The sequence below is a fragment of the Poecilia latipinna genome, unplaced genomic scaffold (genome assembly GCF_001443285.1).
Source record: "Poecilia latipinna isolate Pla-1442-1.1 unplaced genomic scaffold, P_latipinna-1.0 Scaffold1478, whole genome shotgun sequence".
In the NCBI taxonomy this organism is placed as follows: domain Eukaryota; kingdom Metazoa; phylum Chordata; class Actinopteri; order Cyprinodontiformes; family Poeciliidae; genus Poecilia; species Poecilia latipinna.
Window position 1 is genome coordinate 139,307 of NW_015114094.1, and position 27,887 is coordinate 167,193.

The window sequence follows — 27,887 nt, forward strand, 5'->3', positions numbered from 1 at the left end:
CGTCATTTTCATTTTGGTTCTCCTAAAAAGTTTGTCTTGTTCACTGTTCGATCATTTTTTCATATTTGCTTGATGCACAGAAATTGTTGACACTGATCATTAGCATGTCTCTTGCTCTGGTCTTGTGGGACATTTTGAACTTAGGAATGTGAATTTAAAAATGGACATGTATCCTTTAGCAGTTATTGTGCAAGCTTTGAGAAATATTTGAAAAAAGCTGCTGCTGTGAACAAATTTCCGAAGTACTGCAACTTGTTCAGTACTTCCTGTGACCTGGGAATGTAAGGCAGCAGATTATGATGTTTTATAATCCTTTAAAGGGACAGGCAGAGGAATATGATCAAATATTTACCATCTGAAAATGTTGCATGAGGTGGCTCATCTGAGCACTTGAGCAGTGCTGCTGGGCAATGATCATCCCCCCACCCATTGCCTTTCAGGCTGAGGTGTTGAACTTTATTTGTTCTCCACAGCAGGAGTCAAATCTGGTCACCGTTGGAATCACGCGGTGGAGGTGGTGCGGTTTGCACTGTGTGTCTGTTCTGGTAATGCAGCTGTGTTTACAAGTGTGTTTCAAAGGTGACCATTGCTTTACGCTCAAATCCCCAATTTTCAAATGTGTGGCATTTAAATTCATTTGCTTTTCTGAGGGGAAAAATTGTAGATCGATTTTACCCCGAAGCAGTCAGTCTGTATTTCTTAGACGAGCTGCTAGTAGTTGTTTTTAGCTGAGTTAACCCAGCAGCAGTCCAATCTGCAGCCAAGATTTTCTATTTTCAAGCACAGCAGTGTCAAACTTTGAGTGTTTAAGCACGCCGAATGAGTGTGATTTAACTGTGACAGTTTTATTAAATACTACAGAGCCTGCTTTCTGAATTCATCTCTGGCTAACACCGATAACGGGCGTTCTGGCTTGTAATAGTTTTTGTAGAGATGCACCGATGAAAGATTTTGTGAAATTTTGCTGAATTATATATTTTTTATAAACTTTTTCAATAAGTTAAATATGCAACATTTTTTTTCTCTTCCATTAAAAACAGGAAAACCAAATAAAATTGTCCTGGTTATGGGACAGTGTGATCTACAAATAAAATCAAACAAAATCATTTACATTTGTCTTTTATTCTTCAACAAGACCAAGTAAATCTCCTTTAAACACACACCTCAAAATGTCCAAACTCACTATCGCCTTCATTTTCAAAATAAAAGGCAACATTATCCATCATTATTTCAGAGGATAAACCTCTGATTTATTGTCTTGTGTGAGATTATTAAATCATTTAGTGTTTCAATCAGATAAGCAAAAAAAAAAAACAATTTTTTTCTGTCTTTCTGAAATTCTGTAATTTAAAAATGAATTTTTAGATTAGTTAGGATTACTAAAATAGTCTTTTTTGTTGTTAAAAGCCATGTATATATTTCTGATGCAATCTTTAAGCTGCTCTGTAAAGTGTCACTTGACACGACCTTCTCACAATAGATTTGTGAGAAGGTTTGTCATTTGTTGTCTATTTAGAAGCCTGACTTGTTTCCAAGCTTTCATTTTTTGGCTGACTCATTGAGATGTTGCTTCAATATTTCCACACATTAATATTTCCTCACTCTGCCATCTGTTTTGTCAAGTGCACCAGTCCCTCCTGCAGCAAAACACACAGCTGGTGTTCTCAGGCTTGTTGGCTTATCCCCTCTAAGTATCTAGTATCTCTTAGTATTATTAGTGTTATTACAATAGTATTCTGTATGAAGTTTGTAGATCTTTATCTTGACTGGTAGACATCTTACTGATACTGAAAATCGCTAACTCTGAATCTTTAACGACGTTCTCGCTGAAGAGGTCTATTGTTGTGTCCTAGTGGGACTTGAGTATGTTGTGTTCACCGTTTTACAAATCACTAATCTGTGCAGTTTAACAATAAAATTCTCAGATTTTTTTTTTCTTTTTACTTTTGTTGCAACTGTATCGCTGTAAACTTAACTGTGGAAAATTCAACTTCTTCCAGTAGGAATTCTTACTACGTGTAATGTTTGAATATTTGCATGATCCAACTGTGATCAGGCACAAGAACAATTTGGTTTGAAAGGGAGAAAAAGTGAGAAAAACTTCAATGCTGTATTGCAAAAGAAAAGTCATTGATTTCCCACAGAAATGTGACCTTAAATAGTTTTTGACAGTTGAATCTCATTCAGAAATGTAACCCGCAGTTCAGTGTGTGCTTAGCTGACTCTTATTTCTGGATGAATGGAGTCTGGAAACAGTTAAATAATAATAAAAAAAACTTATTCAGGATAAAGTCATCAATGCTCAGTAATTTGATCCTTTTTTTAGTTCTTTCCATCTTTGTTTCCTCATGTATCTCATTTTTGATTTTGATGCGACTATGAAATATGTCAAACCTCTCTGGTCCTTCATATTTCCGTAATATTACAGAAAACATTTGGGAAGCCAGAGTGCATGCAGAGCAACGTTTCTTGGCGAACAACCCAGAAACATACTTGAATTTCTTGAAGTGATTTGTTTGTCCCTCAACAGTCCATTTCCACTGAATGCTTGATTATTTGTGCCAATACCTGGAAATAATGCCATTTCTTCAATTCCTTGGCCTCATTTTGTCTGAAGTCGGCATGAAGCGGGATGGTCACTCAACTCATCTAATCTCCAACTCTAGTCCCAGAAATCCCAACCTGTCTTTCCCTCTCACTTCATTTCACAGCCTGGTCAAAGGAGCTTTTGTGTTCAGGGTGTAGTGAATGAATTCAGCCTTTGGTGATAACTGCGTCTTGGCCATGGCTTTCAGCCAAGGTCCTGCTTTTCGATTCCCCTTTGATATACCGGTCACAGTTCCACTTCCTATTTGGTTTTCTGAGAGAAGTGTCTAAATAGAGTCGAATCAATGGCGGCCATTGTTTGGTGGGATAATAAGCTGAAGACGCTTTAAGGTGGACGTTCGTTGTGCCTGGAAAACGAAACGAAACCATTCATCTGACTGACTCTAAATAACGTAGCAATCAATAGACTTTTAATGTGTTCTACAACGTAACGTCTTGTCTCTTGCCATGGACATGCAAATGAAATTCACTCCCCTTTTGAGACACCTTGCCGTCCGAGTTGATGCTGGTCAAGATCTCTTTGTGTGAGAAAATGATGGTTTTCCTACACGGACGGCGCTGCTGTTTGTTGCACGCCGGTGTGAATGTGACGCTCTGCCGTTTGAGAGAGGATGTCCACACCCATGATTTATCACCATTGTCACAGAGCGTGGCGGCAGAGGGAGCTTTCCCTCCACATCACCACACGTCTATTTTTACCTTATTACTTACCAGAGACGACGTGATTTGGAGACTAAATGGAAGATTGAGAAGCATGAAAAGAAGGGAGAGGATGAAATAGATGACACTGTCTGGATGGTTTTATTCATACCGTTTCTTATTATAAAAAAAAAAGTGTGGAAATCTGCTCAAATTTTGCCAATATATGTTGAAAATCGATGCAAAAACTGACCGAGGATTATTTAAAAGAAAAGCCTTCTCTGTCGTTGCCACACTGCTCGACTTTCAGCAGCCATTTAAGGGACTGCGTGAATCTCACAGGCTGCGTGCCAAATCAAACACACGTTCACACAATTCCCCCCAAACATACGTCAGGATCTCACTAGGTGTTACCAACGTACCTCACACTCTCTCCCCCTGTGTGAAAGAACATCGGCACACAGCAGGAGCTTCTCAGTTTTATTTTCTTTGTTTGGTGTATAGCGGAAACTCCTTCTTTTTTGAGGTCACTTGCAGATCTGCCTCTCTTTTTTCATTGGTTTTCCTGTACAAGCAATATAAACATTGTACTCCATAATTTTGCATCCTTTTCTAGGTGCTGTGTTCAGCATTGGTCATGTTTTATCTTATTTGTGGCGTGAAAATGTATAATTTTGTTGTTACTGGACGCCTCGGAGAATCGAGTTGAAAATGTTGGAAAGCAATGATGGGGAAGAAAAACATACAAATTTTCTTTAAGAATTAAAATATATAAAGTCATAACAGCAAAGTGCTTTTTTCTCAAGTGGTCTTAATTTGATTGGTCATTAATTAAGAATTGAGGCCTACACCAAGAAAATGAGAAAAAAAAAACTATTTCAGAAACCAAGATTTAAGTAGATGACAGAATTTACGTTTTGGCATTCCTTTAGGATTTTCTTTTTAGGATTTAAACACCAAGCGCGGGCAGCATAACTAAAATGGCAATCTTTGTATTTTTTCCCTAGAGAAATTCATATTCCATGATCAATACTGCGATTAATCAATATCATACATAAGCACAAGTATTGCAAAGTTCCTTGCAAATATTTCTAAATAAGCAGCACAAAATCTGTGGTTTTGATTAAAAACCGTTGTGAAGTCCTGAAGGGACTGATCAACATGAAAAGATGTTTAATATTATTTAGTTTTAAAAAGGTACAGATACAGAGGCAGCTATTTATTATATATTAGCAGTTTAATACGTCTATCAATGCATTTTGGCTGAAGCAGCCCTTTGAGAACATTAATGAGTTTGTTACCCAAAATGAGTTCGACACCCCTGTCCTAAAAGCGTCGCTCTCTCTCGCTCTCTTGCAGCCTGATCGAACATCAGGCATGTCTTTAAGGATTTTGCAGGTTCTGAAGAAGTGATACAGTTGCTAATGTCAATATTTAGGTCATGACACTCTTTCCTTTATTCTTTTTAAAGATGTATTTTCTTCTTCCTGTGCGACGTAGTTCTGCTAACAAATGGCCATAAATATTCCGTTGCACTGTTTCACAGTTGTATTATTTCTGTATGAAGTCCACTAACTTCTTCCTCGTCTCTGATTTGGTGTCTAGGTACTACTCGCTCTCCACGTGAAGGAGAAGTTCCTGGTGTGGATTACAACTTCCTCTCCGTGGAGGACTTCCTAGTGTTGGAGAAGAGTGGAACCCTCCTGGAAATTGGAACATATGAAGGTGAGCTGCAACACCACAGTTTCCTTTACAGGACATCCTGTTGCTAACCTGTTAGGCTTGAGCTTAATGTTGGTTGAATTTGTAAAATCTAAATGCATGAGTTCAAAAATAAACTTGACCACAATTTTGATGTCGAATAACAATTCCTAACCCTTCTGATTTTTTTTTTTTTTTTGAAGAAATTTTTGGCATAATTTTGACATTTCTCCTTTTTAAATCAACTAATACGACCAATCTGAATCTAAAAATATTTCTGAACAATCTTTGTATTTGAATATCCGATGGTCTTGATTTCAAACCGGCCCAACGCTTCTGACCCAGATGCGCACGTGCGCCCAACGCTACTTTTCTGTGACTTTAATCTGCAACCTCTCCATCTTGTCATCCTCCCTCCTTCTTTGTTCCCCCAGGCAACTATTATGGGACGCCCAAGCCACCGGTGCAGCCTCCCAGCGGGAAAGTGATCAGCGGCAGTAGCGGTGGTGATGCCCCACTGTCAGACGGGCTCAGCGGTAGCCTGCCAGGCTCGCAGAACTCCACTCCCCGACGAGCCAAGTCCTACAATGACATGCGAAATGCTGGAATAGGGCTTGCAGATCAGCAACTGGAGGACGACGAGGACCTCCCTGACATGAACAGCAGCTTTACAGGTAACGTGCAGACGAGCAGCGGCGCCGATGTACAAAGCTGGTTTGAACGGGTGAAGACCGTGACATCAGTGAAAGCAGCAGGGAGTTTGTAGGTGTTGCTTTTCTCGGTGAAGTGAGCTCATTCATGTGGTGGAAGATATGTTCGGTTGGTTACACACGGTATGCCAAGGTTTCTAAAAACGTTATGGTCTCAAGCCTGCTGGATGGTTTAAAGCAGTTTAATAGGATGCCAGAGAAAGTACAGAAGTGACCAGTCTCTCTTTTTTTCTTTTTTATGGAGTGTAGAATCACGCCTCGCTGCCTCTCCCTCACTTATTGCTGAACTTTGCAGGTCAGCACCATGAAAGAACTCCATTACTTTTTTCCTTCACTTACAAGAAATACTATTTTGACTATTTGGAAATGTTTCCGATTGCAAAAAAGCACTGTGTTATGATGTAGAAACCAAACAAATTGTGCCTCATCGCTTTTAAAAGGGCAGCGTTATGCGTTTTTCCAGGTTCGTAGTGTCGCTTTATATCACAATCAAACAACTATCACTGTCCATTTTTATAAAAACGCTGTATATGTTAAACATGACTTAAAAGAAATTTAACTTTGAAATTTAGCGGCGTGAAAATGGGCCTCTGTCTCTTTAAGAAGGTTCTTCTCTTTCCAACAATTTTCCTTCAACACGTTGCCACCACAGCATTCCTCAAACAAGACTTTAACAATTTTACCAGCATGTTTTTCTGTTTTTAATTACTTAAATTCAAAATAGACTTGAGTGTCCATTCAGCGTTGAATATTTTTTAGCTCACCAGGAAATTTATCAATAGTAAATATAGATATTATTGAAATTTATCTAAATCAGCTCAGGAATTGTAAAATGCTGCATTTACATGCGATAATCTTTATGTGAAACGTTTTACTACTAGTAATGAGTGTAAGCAGAAGAGTCTGCGTCCACCAGGTCAGAGCTTTTGGACGGTGGTCAGATGGTTTTAATACCAAGAACGCCGTGTGTTTCTGATGACGCCCACAGCGTGTGCTGCACAGAATCCTGATGCTGTTCTGCAGTGAAGCTACAGAGGAAAAAAAAACAAAAACAGAGAGGTCTCGGTACATCCACAGCATGAACACTGATGGTTATTGGTTAAGGCCAGCTGGTGTCTTTTTAAAAACTTGTGTGCAGCTCAGAGAGATGCGAACCGCAATCCACGCAGAATTGGACCTGCGAATTTAAAACCTGTGTTTTATGGTGGCCATGTGGCATAAAGATCAGCATTGTTCTATTTTAGTGAGCTACGGAGTTTCCCAGGTAGACTGCTCGCTAGATGATGTGAATGAACAGACGGGGCTGCATATCTTCCTCACATTGTGAGCGTGGCAGTAGCAAGGCAGCAGAGGAATATCTGAAATCCAGCAACTGTTGGCTATTTTTCTAATGGTGCGTTCACACCAAACACATTACGCACGTCACAAACGCGCCCAGTGCTTCGACTTTGACACGTGTGCACTTTGAATGCAGACACTTGATGGTGCGTTCACATCAAACGTGTTTTGAGCGTCAGGCATCTAGTTTACATTCAAAGTCTATGTGGAGGCACGTCGAGGGCGCGTCAGATGCGTTGAAATCGCTCCAGCCGTCGTTTTCCGTTGCCGGCCTATTTGCCGGACACGTTGGACAAACTGGACGCTTCAAATCTCGCCACACTAGATGCTCAAAACGTGCCTTGAGGGGCCTTCGATGTGCCTCCACATAGACTTTGAATGTAAACCACTCGCGTGACACGTGTTTGGTGTGAAGGCACCATAAGTCTCCAATTGGTAATTTCTTAATTTTGTTTTGGATTTAAAACTAACAACTTTATCAAAGAACCTATGATGTTATAGTCCTTAAAATAAACTGAGTCAGTGTGAGGGATGCTAGACAACACAGCACATGCAAAATGCAGTCAAAGTTTTGGTTTTATTCCACCACATAGTAGTACAGGTACTAGATTGCAAGGAACTGCAGCTCATGCTTGTTTTTGTAAGGCTTCTGTAACTGACACCTTTAACAAACAGACCTGCATGTACTGACCAACACAGCACAGCAACCGGACAATGCCTCCTGTGTCGCTTGCAATATAAGCTTGGGTTTCAACCCTACTTTTTAGGCACTCGTTGCCTTTGGGACAAAGAGGAAGACGAAGAACAGGAGAGCTCACGGGTTAAGTGGGAGGGGGATTGAAGTGAGGTGAAGGTAGCCGGAAATAACAGAGAATGAGGGAGTGACCTGGAAAGGGGGTGGAGGAGGATTGGGCAGGAGGACAAGGGAGAGACTGCCGCTTTGTGAAGAGAGGAATTAGGAAAGTGGAGAACAGATCGTTCTTTGGTATTTGAATGGGTCGCTGGAATGCCACAGCTAATTCCTTGGTAAGTTTCAGCCTTTGTTTCTTATTTTTTTAATGTATTTATTTCTTGGCGGTTCACGAGCACGTAGAAATGTTAAATAGTGCCATCTTGCTGTGAGTTCCAGAAAGTGTGCAATTATGCAGCCTCTGCAATTGAGAAAGCAATTGTCATAAAAATTGTAAGGTTTAATACATAAAACCGTAATGTTGACAGCTGTGCTGCTGGTTAAAAACTGGTTTTTGGGATTATTTATAATACCCCCTAGGATGCTGACTCAGCACTCTTTTGTTTTGTTTTTTTTTGTTTGTTTTTTTGTTGTTTTTTTCCCCCCCCAAAAGGTCAGACCAAAAGTTAGTTGTGAGCCTTTTTGTGATTGTGGGAGCTGTAATGGTTGCTGGTCAAGTGTGAGTGTGAAAATGAGATAACAGGAAGCTAAGTGCTAACAATTCAGAGGCCGTGACTCTAGGTGTGAACTGCCCCCTCAGCTGCCTGACGTAAATCTCTTCAAAGCTTCAGGAAGGGCAGTCAGATTTATTGGACGCCGGAGGTTTGTGACGTGTCGAGAGTATACAGATTCAGTTTTTAGGTGTGAAATCTGAAATAATGTAGGATTCAATGTCTAACTGAAATTATTACTTACTTGTACGGCTGAAATAGTTAATGGTGATTGATGCGTTATTGAAATAATCTTCAACTAATTTAGTAATCGATTTTTAATTAACTGCAGACTTAAAAAGGCCATTTGGTGGAAAATACTACATATATTTTCATTTCACATTTAAGATTAAACACCTTAGTCTCTAAATATGTTTTAGCCAAAACTCCTCAAGTGGTTTAGTTTTAGCTTCATCCTCTTCAGATTCACTAAAGGAATCCTATGTTATTTAGGCAGTGCAATTTTTATTTTCTTATTTAAAAAAGAGATTGGATTATTTATTTGCGACTTTTAACATACTTTTAATATTGTATGGAAAGGCTAAAGTGGCTAAATGAAAAATCAGTCAAATGTGCCTTTTTTATCCAAATAATCAACAGAATAATCAATAGATTGTTTACTAAAATAATTTTTGCAGTCATACTTATTTTGTGGCGTCTACCTGTAAAATTGCACTATGTAATGCAACTGGTGTCCTGCAGTTGTCTGTTCAATAGCCAGTTTTTTTTTGTTTTTTTTTTTATAGTTTTTTTTTTTAAGAGCAGAATGTTACTTGTGGTACTTTTTGAAAATTTTGCATCCAACTTTTATAGAAATATATCCACTTAATCTCACTAACGTGAACGTTTGTATTTGCTCTTTGATCTGACGGCTGATTTAAGTTTAGAAAAGTAAAGAAATCAGACAAAATCGTGTAGGAACCCCAGATAAAGCATAGTTATTTTTGCTTTAAAGGTCAAATCCTTGTTGCGACTTGTTTTCCGTCGCTTCAGGCTGGAAGTGGCCGCGGCCCTCTTCAGAAGTTCACGTAATCACGTCTGCAAAAGCTCTTGTTAGCTGATCGTTTTTGATTGGCCGCATTTTCGTGAGTTTACTGGTCGCTTTGGTTGTAGAGGGTGCTGCTGGTTTGACGAGTGGCTGAGCTGCATTTGTCTCCGTTTCCCACAGGAGAATCCAGTGAATTGGACGAAATTCCTCACTCGGCGCGCCCCTACGTCCCTCGCCACAGCGACCCGTCCTACGCTGAGACAACCCCCTCACCATCGGCCACCACGGAGAGCACACAGCAGACAAACCTTCACCTGAGCCATCCTCCCCCGGAGGACCCGCTGGGACCTCTGCCTGACAACTGGGAGATGGCCTACACCGAGACCGGAGAGGTCTACTTTATAGAGTGAGAAACAAAGGCCTCTCGTTCATTTGAAATATGCTATTGAGTGTGTCTGTCTGGCTCAGTGAAATTGTTGACTCTTGCATTGCTAAAATATTTATATATTCAGCTCTTTGTTTTTGTAAAAGATGTTGTTCAATGCATCACTGTCCACGCCTGAGTTGATTTTAAAGAAGTGCAAAAACAGAGGATGACGATAAAATGCTCGGCACATTCTCTTCTAAAATGGTAACACAAGAGTGTTCATACCCCTTGAACATTTTTTTATGTTTTAACATGTTAAAACCACATACCTCAATATATTTTCCTAAACATATGATGGACAAAGAAAAGTGGAGCACAATGTTTAAGAGGAAGAATGAATCAAAACATTCTTCCACTTTTTAAAAGGCTGAACGCGTGGCATGTACTTGTGTCATCTTACCTCTTTCTGCCCATTCTTCTTTGCAAAATGACCTAAGATCTCTCAGATCTGAGTAAAAGCATCTGTGACCGGAAATGTTCTTGCCAAAGACTCTCATCCTGATTTACATCTGGGATTCGACTGTGCGACTCTCGCACTTTTTGATCCAAATCTGTCATAGTAGCTAAGGCTACCTTGTTGGGGTTCTTCTCCTGCTGGAAGATGAATATAAGACGACGAATCTCGTCTTTGGTACAAGTCAATACCAAGTCTGAAAACTTTTGGAAAGCACTGCAGAATGTAGACTTGCATTGCTTTTCCAAGCTGCACGTCTTATGTGAATCTAAATCCTAATCAGTCAATGGTGATTGACTTTTTAACTTGTCATTGGCGTGTCGGTAAACTTTTGTCTTATGTTTTGCTCAGCCACAACACAAAGACCACCTCTTGGCTAGACCCTCGGTGCCTGGACAAACCTCAGAAACCCCTGGAAGAATGTGAAGATGATGGTATGTGATCAATGGAAGTATTCTTAATTTTTCCCTACCATTATCTAGTTCAGTGCCGGATTCATTGGAAGAAACAACTTGATGATAAAAGACACATTTCACATCATGGTTCATTTCTATGCCATAGATGTATAATCCAGATAGGCTGTTTCCACAGTAACCTTTAGGTGTCAGTGTTGGGCAACAGAAATGAATGGTGCTGCTGTTTGCTTTTTTTTTTTTTCCAGCTTTCTCAGGAAAACAAGCCTTAGTTACTTAAGATAATCCATGCTTCAGGACTTAGAGTTCTCTGAAATCTGTTTAGTATGTTTTCATAAGAAATAAAATGTACAGTTTTCAGTCACATGAACAAGATAAATGTTTAGCCACTGCCTTTATGACAATATTGCCTCAGACAACACATAGATCCGGTCACATGGCAGAAACCCAGCGTGCTGTGTTTTGTAAACAATGGTCATCACATGACTTTGATGGACTGGCTTTGTTTACCTCTTGCCACCAAGTGGCCAGATGTTGCTACTGCATCCTCCTAACGTCTGTTTCCCCCCTCCCTCTCTCTCACCCCCATTCTGTGTCTTCAACAATCCATTGTTCTGAGTAGAAGGGGTCCATACAGAAGAGCTGGACGATCTAGGTAAGAAGTAACACCTGACCTCTTTTATAACTTTTTTTGATTTTGAAGATTTAATTGTTTTTTTTTTTGTTTTTCACCAGTGCATCCTTGGGTTTTCATAGGTCAGAGTAATGTCATCTCGCTTGAGAATCGTTTTTGCAGCTTTTGTTTAGATTTTGAATTTAGGTCAACTCTACAACGGAATATAAGAGTCAGACTAAGAGTTTTTTTAAAAAAAACAAAATTAAAGTTATGATATTAAAAGTATGCAGTCGTAGTAATGTGAGAATAAAGTCTTAGTACAACCAAAATGAAGTCTTAATATTTGTAGAATGAAGTAGTAATTTTATGAGACCTCCAACACAAAAACTAACAACGCAATTATTCATTTTTCAGACGTGGTAAAATTGCGTCTTTATTCTGCTAATACTTTAACAAAATTCTTGTAATTAAACAGACATTTCTGCATTCTGGTACAACACACAGAAGGGATGACTGAAATTAAAGCCACTTTTGGGAAATATTTTCTGTCATTTGTAAAGAAAAATGATTAAAATCAGAAATTGGAGATTTTATTTTCTAACCTTTAATGCCCAACCCTACTCGAGTCTTCTGGTGAGATTAAAAGATGTTTATCAGTAAAGCTGATCGTCCACATCAGCAGTACGTCCGGCGGCTTATTCGTGGTGACTTGACCGTAGGCGGGAAGTGACTACGGCTCCAATCATCTAGAAATGAGACATCGTTCTTGCAGAGACTTGACATTTAACCAGCGTAGCCCCTCGTATGTGGCTCTGACGTTCAGCAAACGCAGCCTGCATGTGGCCTTTTACACAGACTGCATGTGGCCTGCAGACAGACAGACGGACATCAAACGGCCAAACACTCCCACCTCAGCAGGCCGTCGCTCCCTACAGACTGCAGATCCAGAATAGATTCTTCTAATGATGTTTTTTTGTTTAATGGCTCTCTGCATGAGCCAGATGGCAGCAACAGGCCCATCAGCTTTCTAAAATAAAACAAACCTAAATCTCAATCATGACAATCAGTCCACTTGTTCAGAAAAAATGCTTCCTGGATTAAAAACTAACTAGTTATGACTGATACATTTTCCCTGTCTGATTAATGGCTACTTGTTTAAAACATTAGCACCAGCTTTTCTACCATGTGGTAATTTAACTTCATTAATATGCGATTTGTGGGATGTGATTAATTGTTCTATATATGGAACCTTGGAGAACACATCACACCCCCTAATGCTGCAGTTTTCAATCTGAGAGTTGATTTTTCTTTTTCTTTTTAACCTCCCTTACAATCCTGTTTACCATACGTCATTGCTAGATTATTTTTGCTCATTATTCTGCCTTGTTCATCAGAGTTGTAGTTTTTCTTGGTTTAATTCTTGATTAATAAACTTTTCAGTGAGGAGACATTTCCTGACTTGGAAAGATAAACTCATGCTTGAGTTGTATGTTTTTCCTCTTTGATTTAAACCGGTTGGAAATACAAAGTCATGGATAGTGCTTTGAATGTTCCTAAAAATAGTCATCAGTCCTCTAAATTTAAAGGAAAAGATTAATAATAATAATAAACATTTAAAGGGATTGTTTGTAGTTCTTATTTTACTCTTTTGGCTCTTCCCACAGCATATCTTTTACTCCTGTCCTCTGAATCCTTAACCTTTCACACCAATTAATTTGGTCGTTTTAGTTGAATTATCTTTTAAAAATAGCTTCTTAAAATGTTTTTATTTCTTGGTTAAATGAATGTTCCTAATGAAAAGGTGGAATTGATGTAAATCTTTTATTCCTGCAATTAAAAAATGGTTTTGTGCCACATTTCTCACTAGAGCTCCTCATAAAGCAGCGTAAATGTGAATAATTTTACTGATGTGAAATGAGAAATTGTTTTTTTGCATCTGACTTGAAACACGAATCAGATTATCAACAGTTTTTAGAATGACATTAGGCAAAAATAATAAGCCCAGAAACTGCAAAGCTGGTATGAATGCAATCAAACACAGCTAAAAAAAAAAAAAGAAAGTTCACACATGCATAATACACCCACAAGGACGAGTTCTTCTCTGTGCCACATTCCTCACTCAAGAGGCCTCAATCAACGTAGCGTATCAGGAGAATGAGATGCAAACAGTTGGAGATGTAATTCACCGAGCTCGGTTCTCCCCCTCGCTTTGGAAAGCAGGATGTGGGAAGAGGGACAGAGGGTGAGAGGAAAAACACAGCCTAATGAGTGACACGTTTTTTCTCTCTCTGCCTCTCTCTCATTTGTGTTTCCACACACGCAGATGTATCCTATCCCTGTCAGAAGCTAGCAGCACCAGGCATCGTCTACTCTGCAGTCTCACACATCGTCACCACAAACACACACACACGCACACACACACACACACGTATAGCCATACACAGGTGCAGCTTCTGGAGCAAAACTAGTGCAGTGTGAAATCAAGTGGGTGATTAGAATTTAGCGCGAGGTGAGGCGGGACCACAATCCATTTAACGTTCCAGTTCAAAACATTTGAATAAAATAATTCACAGCCACCACAGCTTCGCTCTTGGAGCAGCAGCATCTCTCTCTCGCTCTCACTCTTGCACACATCTTGCATTCCTTGAGCTTTCTGCATCAGCTGCATGTGGAGAATGGTGAATAATGAGCTAATGTTTACGCATGCTAAATTACCAACCCTAATTGCTGATTGTACAGAGAACTAGGATACAAATGCTGTCCTGTGTGTCATCTAGAGAAATTTTAGAGATCAAAGTATTTTTATAGTGTTGCAAATTTCTATACATTTTGAGGTCCTATTTGAACAGCACAAAGCGGTGCATAAGAGGATGGAAAATTAAATGTTTTTCTCAAGATTCCATCTGGCCCCCTTTGCCCTTGATGACACTGAATAAAACCTAGTTAAGCTGATGAATTATTGTTAACTTGAGGGAAGAATAGTAGTTTTTAAGCTTTTTCAAACTTTAGAGTGTGAAAGGTCTGGCATGCAACCTTAACTAGGATATATAATGAGAAAATTGGAAGAGCTAAATGCAGGAGGTAACCTGTTAGATGCTACTAAGATTTGAGACTGTGTTGGAGACATGCCCTTCAGCAGAACAACGATCCTAAAACGTATAGAAAGACCTAAAATATAATAATTTAGATCAAACAACAGAATGGTCTAGTCAAAGTCAAAGCCTATTTCCCAATTAGAATCTATGGTAAGACTTGAAAATTGGTACTCATAACAGCAACCAATTGGGCTGGACTGACGGTATTTTAGAAGCCTGGGTAAATATTTCTGTCTCTATGGCGACGTTCGCACAGCAGTCTGAACGGCCCTGTCTCGATCTTTCCACCCCCTAACCCCCAAAATAAAATGACATCTGTGCCTCTTCCATTCTTGGTGCTAATTTGGATATGTATTTGATAGTTTTAAAAGCCTTTTATTTGATCAAATATTCACGTCATCGACGTGAGACTACACATCGAAACAAACTTCTCTACAGAAGCTACAGTCGATGCTCCACAAAAACCCGCTCCTGTGTTAGTTGAGCTTTCTTTTTTACCAGCTTCTTCCATTGCCTGATCTTGTGATGATACTGTTGGCTCCCGTCGCTAAATAAATGTTACAATTGATGGCGTTCATCACTTCAGTAAACGGTGCGCTGCTGTGTGACCTCATTGTTGTTCTTCAGAGCATGTAGGTCACCTTAGGGTCATAAGGCATTCACACAGAAGCCCGATTGTGGTTGCTTTTAATCAGTAGTATGAATGACTACGCAAAAAAAAAAAAAGTATTTCAGCAAAAAATGTGACTTAAACACCAAGACCTGCTGTGTGAACGTAGCCCAAATGTACAACTCTAGTTGAAACAAACTCCAAAAGACTTACAGCTGTAAAAGCAGCGAGAGTTTGCGCTTGCAGCATGTTGAAATGTGAAAGTTCAAGGGATATAAATTCTTTAGCGAGTCGCTGTACTTCTTCTGTTAATGGCCTCACTCCCCGGCTGCAGCAGAGGGCCTCCAAATTGAACAGCCAGACAGTGGTTCCGAGTCAGACGGTTGTTTGTAATTAATGCCCACTTGCAAACAGGAGCAAGTGTCACAAGTCGAGAGTTATCGAACAATGTGTTTTTGGAGCCATTTAGAAGCCTCTGAAATTAGCTTTTGTGGGTGGATGGCTGACAATGATGAGTGCAGCTGTGATCGGGGCTGTGAGAGATAAATATTGTACTCATCGCAAAGAGACTGAATTACTGGAACATAATTCATGCCGGACAATGACATGCCACAAAGGCAATCCCATTCATGTTTCTATTATGCTAAAAGTTCATGCTGCTGTTCTGAAGCAGCATCTGAAGTGATTTCTGATGCTAGAAATTCAGTTTCCAACCTGGAGGAGATGGATCTTTTGGTCCCGCTTCCAATTCGGTGTGTTTGTATTCAAGAGAACGCCACAAACTATAAAGTGGTAAAGATCAATTCAAAAGCGTGTGATAGTCGCACTGTCCTGCAGCTACAGATAGGAAGGAGACGTCAGATAAAAATGCATGGAATTTAGCCGAGAAGCTCCAAAGTCGCAGTGCTTTTCTGTTCAAGCCAAGGACAGCTTTACATGAATGCACCGTTTGAATTAGAGGTATGTGCATTTATAAAATTCCTCATTTATTAAGCACTCAGTCACACGTAACGGCAAACTCGAATCTTTTCAACTCAACCTTTTTTTTTTTCCGTCTGTTTTTGTACACCGGTTGCAAATCCTGGATTATTCCATCCGCTTCCACTCCTTTTTTTATGCCTTCGCCTGCTTCCTGCTTTCTTGTTTTTTGTTTTATCCTTTCCTGCTTCCCCTCCTCTTTTGGCTCTGCCGCTCTTCGACCCGTCTTGCTGGGGTTTTTTTTCCCTCTCATCTCCGTTCCGTCGCTAAGCCTTTCATACGTCTCTGCCCATGGGGTCCAGCTGTGCTCTTATCTGATGTGCGGAAATGTCAGCAGTGAGAGGTGACGGAGGTGAGGAGGAGAAGGACGACCTGCGATCCTGCCGAGCCGCTGACGGATTTCAAATTATAGGCGCGTCTCAATTCATGAGAATAACATCGAAACGTACACTTATTCCAGCAGTCTGTATGTAAAAAGTCAAGTTTATTTGTACCACACATTTTAGCAACAACTCAGTTCAAAGTGCTTTACGCAATAAAAACACAATGCAGTAACCGAAGCAAGTAATAAACGTTACATTTTGTCAAACTCCATGTTTGAGCATCTCTTTCTGGAGGTTTATTCCAAAATTCAGCTTAAAGGTTTAGTTTATGACAGATTGCTTTAATAAGCGACTCTCGCCTGCAATTTTTTGTTTTCATGATCTAAAATATTGAAATATTTTAAAGATATTAATATCAATGTAAATCCCCCTCGATGAAGAGCATTACTGATGAAAACAAACGTTTCTGATTTTGACTAATTTGTTGAGCTGTCACTGTAAAATTGGGTCGAAATGACTCCAGGTTCCTGACAGCAGCACTGGATGCTCTGGTTTTGAGACTTGGGGCTCATCAGGAAAATCAGGGTTTATGGACGAATAAATCAGTGCTTGTTTCATGATGATGTTGCCCAACAGTGATGATTGAATCCAAGCCTTCCTGCAACTTTATGTTGTCCTCATCTGCTTGGTCCTCTTTGTGTTTTGCCTTTACAGAACTTCCTCATGGATGGGAGAAAATCGATGATCCAGTCTACGGGGTCTACTATGTTGAGTAAGTCACACGCTGTATGAAGTTTGCAGATAGACATTTATGAAAAGAAATCAACTGAAGGCCTCGTCTAGCAAATGTTTCTTCTCGGGCATAAAAGACGAGTGTTCCCGTTTTTAGTCCAACAAGCGAAACTCTTGACCTCACTGTAAATCTGAGCCTACAGTTTTGTTTTCCGTCAATTTCAAGCAAATTGTGCCTCGGCTTTTTCGTGATGCTTGAATGTAGGACATTTCTGTTTGTGCCACTACCATTTGGGAAAATAAGCAACAATTGGGTTTACGTGTGTGTGTGTGTGTGTGTGTGCGCACCTTGTTCATTTTAGACAGCGTGGAGCTGCCGGCCCTCTGCATTAATACAAATATGCTCAGTGTGTATTTGATGTCGTTCAAAGCAGCATGGGAGCTCGGGGATGTGGCATCATTTTTATTTATTTTTTGTCCTGCTTTGTCAATGCAATATATTTTCTTATATACATTATTCACAATTGCTCTCATTTGCTTCATAATAAAGTGCTTTCGGCTGCTGGGCTCCTCCCAGGCATGCAGGATGATGTGAAAGATGTTCTGTGAATTAAACCTTCAGAAAAGGCTTCGACTCGAACAGTTTTTCTAGTAAATACATTTCCAGTGGAGCTGTTGACATAAAACTCTCACCAGATGTCAGTAACGGCTCAAATAATTCACAAATGTGATGCATACAAAAATGTCCGTTAATCAAGATGTGCAACGTGGAATTGGAAAATGAACAAACCTTATGAATGGATGCCTTTCTATGGGAGATGGCAGCTTGAATGAGATTCCTGTAGGGTAAAAACAGTCACATTAATTGGCCAGGTGTAATTTTGATCCATTTTTCCCCCCACTGCATTTTCAAATGTTAAAGGTTCTGGAAACTTCTTCCACACTCTGTTTTCAATTGATGTCAAGTTGTGAGAATGACTTGGACTTGGTCATTCACGTAGCTTTCCGTTTTCTTTTTCCTGTTAGTTTGTTTGGGATCATTGTCTTTCTGAAGAAAAACGCTGGTCGTTTCATCTTCAGATTCTTGTCAAGAATGCCCCTATGAATTTCCCCATTCATTCTTTGTTTAATTTTATGAAGTCTGATGGTACCATTTGCTGTAAAACAAACCCACACCAGGATTCTCGCTTCCAAAGTTCACTATTTGTTTGGGCAAAAAAAACGCATCTAAAAAGCCTATTTTTGAATGTATCTGCGCATTTTATAAGCCAGTGCTTCTTGGACCTGTCCAAATGTTATGCAATAATCTTTTTCTTCAAGAGTCGAGTATTGTGCGGTGAGTTTGCATAGAAGCCACTGAAGTTATAACGCACCTATCTGCAAATCCCGGCTCTTTATAAATCTCTTTGCGGCTGTACAAGGCTTCTGATTATTCTTTTGACTTCGCTGTCAGAAATCTTGCAAACAGCACCTGGTTGTGGCTGGTTAATGGTGAAATGATGTTCTTTCCATCCCTGGAAAATGCATTATTTAGCAACATTTACAAGATTAGAAACACCTTTGCAACAGTAAGGTAATGTTTGAGTTGCCTTGTAATGAGAAGCCACCTGATCTTAATTTGCAGTAATGATGGGGAAGGATTGCTTTCTGAACACCGGCAGACTTCAGATAACCTCATGGCTTTCTCTGCCTTTTACATCTCATTTTTTCTTCATGTGTTCAACATTTACCCGAATACTAACTTTAGTTGTTACTAGGCCTTCATAATATCAAGAGAACATGCAATTGCAATACAGTCGCGGAATATTAAGATGCTGACATCATTTGCAATCAAACCAAATTTTCTTCAGTGTCCCGCTACTTTTGCTTAGCTTTAGCAGCTTGGTTTCTAAAGGTATTTATCAAGCATGACTGTCGAGAGAAGTTGGATTTTATTCAACGGGTGAAATATTTTATTGGCAAACAGAATTTGAATGTGTGGTAATTCAAAGACATCATCCTGCCTAAATTTTATTTCTAAGCTGTGAACATGTTGAACATATTGAATTTGTTATCCCAGTTTGCATTAGTCGTCACCAACATCTGGTGGGAATGTTGTCAACTTTACCATTAGAAAAATATTTACTGGGAAAAACCTATTTGATTTAAGAACAACTTTCCCTGCCAGACATGTAGAGTTTTGTTGGTGTAACTTGGTTATATACATTTAAATAGAGGACTCTTACAGGTGCATTTCTAATGTGCTTTGATTTATTAATCAGGATCTTATTGCCTTGTCTTCCCCCATGCCTTCCTTCTTCGGCCCTACCTGGCTCTATTCTCTGTCCTCCCGCTGTTCTCTGCACACCTGCCAAATTTTCCCGTTTGTTTGTTTGTTGTTGTTTTTTCCCCTCCCCCTTAAATCCATTCCTTCTGCATTCCTCATTTCTCCCCGTCCCCTTGATCCACAGTCATATCAACAGGAAGACCCAGTACGAAAACCCGCTGCTGGAGGCTAAGAGGCGCAGGCAGCTGGAACAGCAGCCCGCCCAGCAGCCTCAGCCCCAAAGCCAGCAGCCACCTGAAGGTGAGCGCTACATCCGAGGTTCGTTCACAAGCCCCCGCCAAGGGGCGTCATTTTCTTTCTTTAATATTCATGTTTACGCCTGCGTTGCCTGTGTTTGAGTGTTCGTACCAGCTACTGCTATTTTTTTATGTGATGCCGCCTGCTACTGCCGTATGATTTGCTAAGCGCTGTCCCATAAAGGCATAACTATGATTTGCGGCTGTGTGGCGCAGCCTTTTATTTCAGTTCATTTTGGATTTCTTTGTTGCGTTTGCCTCATTTGCTGCGTTAACTTGAAGCTTCTCTCCTAGGTGCGAAACACAAGTAAGTTTTGACTTCTGCTTCAAATAATAAGCCTCGCATTTGAAATGTGAACGTAGCTCTTTTGGAACGTAGCTCTTATCAAACGAAGCTACCGAACTCGGCCAGTGTTGGGAGGCTGTTTCCGCATTCTGCTTCTCACGTTTTGTGCACGCATAGGAAACCCCACCGAGGAATTGATTTTAAATGCAGGTCAGCCCACGAGGGAGTTCACTTATCACACCCCGCTGTGCGCTCACCCAGCAGAAAACATTAGATTCACCTCAATTACCTGCTGACTTTTACTCTACTCTAGAAAAAAGCTCCCTTCATGCAGAGTTTTACTCATTTTGCACCCTTTTACAGTATTGATTATATCTCTCCACTGAGAATAGACATCAAGGTTTCAATCTGATCTTTCCAATGCTGAAATAACAAGGCAATAAATCACATACAGCCGCTGAAATGAATTCAACAGGAAGCTTGTAGGACCCGCTCAAACTGCTACTGGTCAATTTGGCTTTTTTCCAGTTGGAACTTCATTTCTCCCTACTTCCCTTTCAGACCTGTAAATAAACAGTTTCCTGCCCATGTCGCATCGATTTTTTTTTTTTTTTTTTCCCTTGGTAGAGTTTTTTTTATTTTATATATATATATATAGCGGTAAATAGTCATAAAACTGCTTAAATGCCTTGTGTATTCAAAAGTACATTATTTTCTAAGCACTTTATGGAGCCAATATACCTTCAAGCAACCTCATGCTGTTTAGGGTTATTTACTGAAGTCATAAAACCACACTGCCTTGTTGGAAACTGTGTGCGCAAGCTAGAAAATTACTTTAAATTGTCAACGGAGGATGTGAAACATCTACCTGGTGGGCATGAATTTACTCATGGTCGGTATGAAATATCGTCAGTTTTATCAAAAAGTCAGGTGCAAAAGAGCAAAGGTAAAGACATGGCAAAAGGGTGCAATGAACCAGCATCAGGTCGAGCTGTGCTCCATTTCGAGCTTTTTAACTCCTTCGTTTTCTCAGTCAGCTTCATAAGAGTCGTATCTTGTCCTGGAGCCGAACAAGCAGGAATCGCTATCCTCCTACTTATTCCCCCATCTAGAGAACATGTGATGTGTTTTGCTGTTGCAGAGTGGATCGAGGACTCGGCATTGGCAGGCGCTCCCCTGGCCACCTATGCCGCCAACCACGAGACGTACAGGGACCCCCAGACGGGTCCACCCGTACCCAACGCCATGGGACAAAAACGTAAGTTCTGTTCCGTAGAAACAAAAAGGTGCGCTCATTATCTTCTCCCATTCTCTTACCCTGAGCAACCTATTGGGTGCTAAATAAGATTTAGCTCCTGCTGTCATTTCTTTCTGCCATTGCCTGAGACTATGTTCTAGATTTCACAATGAAAACCCAGAAACTCTGAAGCCATTTCATTTATTCTTAATCAATACGGCGAGGGAGGGGTAGGGAGACTTTATCGCATTCAAAATATGCAACGAGGTACATTTTGTACGAGTGAGCACTCGAAACGGAGTTGAGATTCTGAGGAGACGTCCTTAATATAACCGTGCTCTGTACGGTTTTGTAATGTTCCATGTTCAAATCAAATAATGGCCTGATTTCACCCATCGTTTAGTGATGCACACACCTCCAGCTGCAGCAGGTTTCCTTCTCAGTGTTGCCAGCTCCTTTCATGCCAGCCTCCCACTAGCAGCCTGTCTAATTAGCCCAGTCATGGCTTAGAATTAACTGCCTCATTCTGGAGCTCCCCTTTTACTCTCCGTAGCCTCTCCGTCGGGTGTCTCTGTCTTTTGTTGATCTTTGTTTTATGGCTCCCTGTCTTGCTGGGGTTTTTTTTTTCTTCCTACCTTCCCTCAGTTTCTCTTGTGCTCCAGTCCATAATTCCCGTCTCGCTCTGAGCCCACTCGTTTGTCTCCTTGTCCAAGACCGTCGTACCCCTATGTTATTCTGCCAGACAAAGAAATCATTTAAAATCTCTTTATCTGACTCCCTGAGTTCATGTTTTTTCCCCCTGAGTCTTGGTCTATTCCCTGATGTGAATATATCAGCTGACAGTTTGGCTGTTGCTCTCCTTTTATAAGAAATAATGTTATATAGTTCCCCTGCGCACAGACATGCGTTCACCACAAAATGTCAAACAGAAGGACACAGCTGACTCAAAGGATAATGTATTTTTCATCGTTTGCATAAACTATGGTCCTGCCGAAACAGTGTTGTACTGTTGATTGCTTAACATGCGTCTCTCTGTTCCCTCTCTCCACCGACGTCTTGCCTTCTTTTTTGCTGAAATCCATTTGTCAGAAGCAGATGAAGTAACATGTTGGATGTAATCTTTCATCACATGGAGCTTAAATGTTGTTTAGTAGTAAAAGATGAGGCTTTATTCACCAAATCTCATTCAGTTCAATTCAGAAATACTTTATTCTGAAATTAAATGCTTTCACTCATGTCATCCAAGTGTCCTCAGTCATTTTGGATGGTGACGCTGTAGGCAGGACGGCTCTCCAGTAGCAGTCAGTCTTGCAGTGAATCTGAGGAGGCCTCTGACTGAAGATTGTTGCTGTAAGACAGCTTCATGACTTTCATGACGTGCCAACAGCTCAGTTTCCAGGCAGCAGAGACAATATTCCACAGTGGCGTGTCCTGATGTCCCAAGCACAGCTAATCCACCTCATTTGCTTTTGCCTCTTCTCTTCAAGTCTCTGGCACAGCTTAGAAACCAGAAGATGTTGGAGTCCAGTATATCGCTCTTGCCCTTTAAGATCAATGGGAGAGATGACTTGAACTTCCTCCTTCTCTTCCTGCTCTTTGCTCCTGCTCCGTATCCATGAAGCCTCCTTTTCACCTCCTCTGGAACCTTTTTTTAAAGAAAAATGTATAACACAATCAACCGTCTTTTAGTAGAAACAGACTTGTTATAAATTGTGCAAAAATATAGAAGCAAAACTGTCAAATTTTAGTTGTTGTTCTGTTCTAAACGTGTTTATTTTTGTAAAATAAATTCTGCTGTTTATAGAGTAGCACAGGGAGTCTGTGGCGTCCGTTTGGACTGGCTATTGGTTGTACTCGGCAGCTTGAAAACCCTGACCCCCACAGCTTTCTAATTTGAGATCTAAAACACACTGTCCGTGCTTGCATGACTAGAACATCTTCAGAGATTTTCCGCAATTCGTGACTGGGACTTTGCAAACATGTGGAAGAAGGTGCTACGTTCGGATAAGACCAAAACCTGACGGGTTTTTTTTTTCTGTTTGGACCTAAAAGTAAAACTTTGCATGTGGCATAAAAATCTTAAACGCAACAAACTCGTAATGAAACAAAGAGGTGGCAGTATCACATTATGGGGGAAGGCTCTATTCAGCAGGGAGAGGGAAGCTGGTCAGAGTTGAGGAGGATACCTTGAGCTACGCATCTCCTAGCAGGACACCCTTAAACACATGAAGGAGTCTGACTGGCAGTGCACAGCAAAAGATGGAGGGAGTGTGCTACTCTCTGCTTAATAGTGCTGATACTTTTCCTGCCACCTCATTAAAAGGACCTAAAACTGCAGGATTACTAAAGAGGAACATTTTAGCGTCTGTCGGCACAATGCACCTATTCAAGGATTATTTTCTTTATTTCTTCACAATAAGAGTCTCTGACTTATTTTGCCAGATAAAGTCTTCTTCTGGTTGGCAGCGTTACAAGGCAGATTTATTCTGGCATCATATTACCAGATCTCATGCCAGGGGTTGTCCTGGCTATTTGTTATTTGGATCAGGCCTACTTTAAAAGAGTAATCACGTCAGGCTAAACAGACAAGAAGCAGAAAAACAGCTTGGATTTGTTCCATTACCCACACCTCTATAATGCTTCGCCAAAAGAGCGCGTTGACTGTAGGCAGACAGCTTATGGGAGAAGCTTTGGCACGGCTTAATCAAAAAGGATATACTTAAAACCTTGTGTTTGCAGGGAGGCCGACGTTGAGTGTCATTGTGTTTGGCCAATGCTAGCAGACGTAGACCACATTTTAAGACTCTAGCAGCTCTCTAAAGGATCCACACCAAATCCTGTTAGGCCTAATTGAGTTTGTGTTTTTTCACATGAGAGTAATTAAAGCAGCATTATCTTTGTGTTCAGGTGGGAAGCCTTTCTTTACTAGGAACCGTTCAGAGCTGAACGGGACCTTCATCAATACCAAACTGAAGAAGAGCCGTCGAGGGTTTGGGTTCACCGTTGTTGGAGGGGACGAGCCGGATGAGTTCTTGCAGATAAAGAGTTTGGTTCTGGATGGACCGGCAGCCCTTGATGGGAAGATGGAGACAGGTTGGTGCCGTTGCGTTTATTATTTGCGAAGAAGGGGAGAACTGGTTCCGTTTCAGTCACTACACGCCCTCTTTCTCTCCACCTCGAAGGGGACGTGATTGTGAGCGTAAATGACACCTGCGTGCTGGGCTACACGCACGCCCAAGTGGTGAAGATCTTTCAGTCCATCCCGATCGGCTCCATGGTCAACTTGGAGCTGTGTCGCGGCTACCCACTGCCTTTCGACCCTGATGACCCAAACACCAGCTTGGTAACCTCGGTGGCCATCCTCGATAACAAAGATCCCATCATCGTCAACGGCCAGGAGGTCACAAGCAGCTACGACTCTCCATCCAGCCAAGGAAGTCAGAGCACCAACGGCCCAACCAACGGCGGACCGCCTCTCAATGGCTTCCCCCGACCTCACAGCCCCTCCACCGAGGTGGCCTCCGATACCTCCTCCCAGCTCGGATACTCTAGTGACGTGGTAACCCTGGCGTCGTCCATCGCAACGCAACCAGAACTCATCACTGTACACATGGAGAAAGGAGACAAGGGCTTTGGCTTCACTATCGCGGACAGCCTTGGCGGTGGAGGGCAGCGAGTGAAGCAGATCGTGGACTACCCTCGCTGCCGTGGCCTTAGGGAGGGGGACATCATCATCGAGGTGAACAAGAGGAATGTGCAGAGCATGTCTCACAACCAGGTCGTGGACATGCTCAGCAAGTTACCGAAAGGCAGCGAGGTCACCATGCTGCTGCAGAGAGGTGAGCAAATGCCTGATCTTTATTTTTCTTACACATATACATTTGGTCTGTGGATAAGCTTCCAGGCTGTGTTTAAACTCATCAGCACAGATGGAAGTGAGAAAGCCAGAGCTGAGATCTGTGGCAGGCTCTGATTTATGTGCCCATATGCTAGAGCGCTCCAAAAAATAATGAACCTTTGCCATGAACGACTGCTCAATGCTATTGACGAAAATAATAGCCTTCTGCCTTACAGGCTGTTTTCACTCACAGAGCTCCTTTATCGACACACACATTTATTTATTCATGCAAACAGACATTGTTGGGGAAAAAAAAAAAGATTGGATTGCGAACAAGGCAAAATGGAGAGCGCAGTGATTATGGTAAGGAGGACAGGAAGGAGTACTAGAGGAAGTTCAAATAACATTTGAGGAAATGAATGATCATGGAGAGGATGAGGTGCTCAGTGAATGGCACTGACGAAAAGATTATGCAGTGTCTGGCAAAATTATTCACAACCCTTGATTTTTTTTATTTATTTTGCTGTCATATTAAAACCATAAATGACAATATTATTATATGTGGATTTCATTTTGTGACAAACCAACACACAGTAGGGCTTGGTTGTGAACTTAAGAGAAAAAGAATACATTGTTTTCATTTTTTTTTCCCACCCCCAAGTAAAAACCAGAGGGTGGTTTGCCTGTTTATTGTTGAGCCATAAGGTGTAGCTTCTACTCTTTTGGGGTATTTCTCTGTCAGCTTTGGATGGCTAGAGACATTCCTCTTCATAAGATATTTCAACTTCAGCCACGTTGGACAAAATATGTCTGTGAAGAGCAATTTTGGAGTCTTGCTACAGATTCTCAATTTCATTTAAGTTTAGGTTTTGACTGGGCCATTCTACCACATGATCTCAACAACCCAAATGGCCATAAATACAGCTATTTATGGCATACTGGAGTTCTGATTGTCAATACCAGACTGCCAACTACAGCCTGCACATCTTTTCCTACCACTTCACTTTTGTGTATTACCTTGCGTTGGTCTGTTTTAAAATAAAAAGACAATAAAATACAAAGTTTGTATCAGTGTAGCAAAATGTGAAAAAGCTTAAGAGGTCTGGATTCTTCTGCAACGCAGTGTGGCTGACCTGAAATGGAAACGGCAACGTTAGAAGAAGGAGGGTTTGAAGTGTAAAGAGGGGGGGGAAAAAAAGACCTAAAGCGCTGTGGTGTTTCAGGTCAAAGAGCCTGAATATCCTCTCCTGTTGTTCTTACTCTCTCACACCAACCTTATCTGTCTCCACAGATGCCCTCTACTTCATCCCTCTCCGCTTTGTTTGCCAGTTGACAACCTGTCTAGTTTATTTTGAGCTCTCTCTGTGCCCATGTTAGAGCAAATGGCTTTAAAGATGCAGCCAATTGGGTTAGGGTTTTCTTTTTTCTCTTTCTTTCTTTTCTCTACACCTACCAGGCTTCACTTTGAGCTGAAGTCTGTGGCATTTTGCCCTTAACATAAATTTTCCAAGTTCTTGAGCCGGTGTCAGTTCTTTGCAAACAATACAGCAGCATGTGAAGGATTCTGCTCAAGTTGCACCACTCACGGCTTTTGTTACGGCCACTGATTGACAATCATTGTTGTGCCGGAACACCAAATGGGAACAAAGCAGCAGTGAACAAAGGATAAAAGTGCAATAACCGAATTTCAGCATTTCCCATCTGGTCCCTCTCAGACATACCGGTCAGTAATACCAGTATTGGTACCATTTTCTAGGTCAGATTGTCCCCAACTTGCATTTTAGCCTATTCATTGAAGGAAGAAAACAGTTGTTTTTTTTCTGTGTGCGCATGCATGGGTAATTTACAACCTCTGCAAGGTGATGTAGGTAAAACTGTCTGAGAAAATTCATCAAGTGAATAGCAACCACAAATGATATCTCACTATAAACCTATGCCTTTGTGTTACTCTCTCAATGTTATACCTGTATCTACATAAAATCATCCATTCAGTCACTTGCTCATTGTCTAGCCTCTTGATATGTGGCCAAGAAGAGAAAAAACAACAATACAAGTCCTCTTCTCCTTGCATTTGTTAATGAGCATCATGCCCTCATCATAATGCACACAAGCCCATAAAATAGTACAATCTCGCCTTGTTAAGGGATTTAAACTGTGCCTGTAAAACTGGTTGGACCTTAGTTTTTGCTGGAACTGTCCTTTATGGACACAAACTGACTTTAGCTGAGAAATATCAGAGTTTAAAATGAATATGGACAAATGACAAAAAAAAAAAAAAAATGGACCGGCGATCTAAACAGCCTTTTGATGCGTGTATTCTTCAACCCTGTTTACTGTTAATGAGGAACAAGAAGAGAAGCGAAACAGACATAAACAGCAAATATGTTTGCTTGTTTGCCGTCGAGGAGATTAATAAGAGAACATCAGTCTGCACTTCTCTCGTTTGCACAGTTAAACACCAAGTCCTGCTGATGAAGTGCTCAATTCCTTCGAACAAGCAGTAATGAGCGAGCCATGATAATTGGAACACTTCAGCGTCGACATCTTCCTTATGCAGACGTTGCTTGTCTGCCTTCGGTAAACACCATTGTCTTCGTTTGCTACTGCTATGCCAGATTTGCACGCAATTTTTGGACGAGTTGAGAAATGTTATATCATGACCGCCCCAACTCTGAGACGCCATATGCACGCCACAACTTCAAAATTTACTCACTTGACAAATGCAGCAACTGGGAAAATGTAACTTGATCTTGTGTTGCGCTATGCTGGAAACCTGTCTGCATTGATGAAGAGTGACTCACCTCAGCATGCCAAAATCTTCAGCTGACAACAGCCTATTGTCTATTTTTGGATTAATTCAGCTAATTTTTATAGGATTGGACATTCTTCCCCA

General features: G+C 40.9%; 1 protein-coding gene across 2 annotated transcripts in view; it reads left to right on the top strand.

The window, feature by feature from the left end:
* The window catches only part of LOC106962965 (membrane-associated guanylate kinase, WW and PDZ domain-containing protein 1-like), a 99,186-nt gene extending 71,900 nt beyond the window's left edge, over window positions 1–27,286 (top strand). Inside the window, exons 3-12 of one of the 2 annotated variants that reach the window (XM_015057647.1) lie at window positions 4,852–4,971; window positions 5,382–5,621; window positions 9,604–9,829; window positions 10,656–10,738; window positions 11,340–11,372; window positions 17,054–17,111; window positions 19,522–19,655; window positions 21,061–21,177; window positions 24,064–24,249; window positions 24,339–27,286. In XM_015057647.1, coding sequence (XP_014913133.1) covers window positions 4,852–4,971; window positions 5,382–5,621; window positions 9,604–9,829; window positions 10,656–10,738; window positions 11,340–11,372; window positions 17,054–17,111; window positions 19,522–19,655; window positions 21,061–21,177; window positions 24,064–24,249; window positions 24,339–25,129 — 1,988 coding nt within the window. In that variant the 3' untranslated portion in view covers window positions 25,130–27,286. The remainder of the gene's footprint in view (window positions 1–4,851; window positions 4,972–5,381; window positions 5,622–9,603; window positions 9,830–10,655; window positions 10,739–11,339; window positions 11,373–17,053; window positions 17,112–19,521; window positions 19,656–21,060; window positions 21,178–24,063; window positions 24,250–24,338) is intronic. The other variant, XM_015057648.1, reaches the window with a different exon arrangement.
* Window positions 27,287–27,887: the final 601 nt, after the last annotated feature.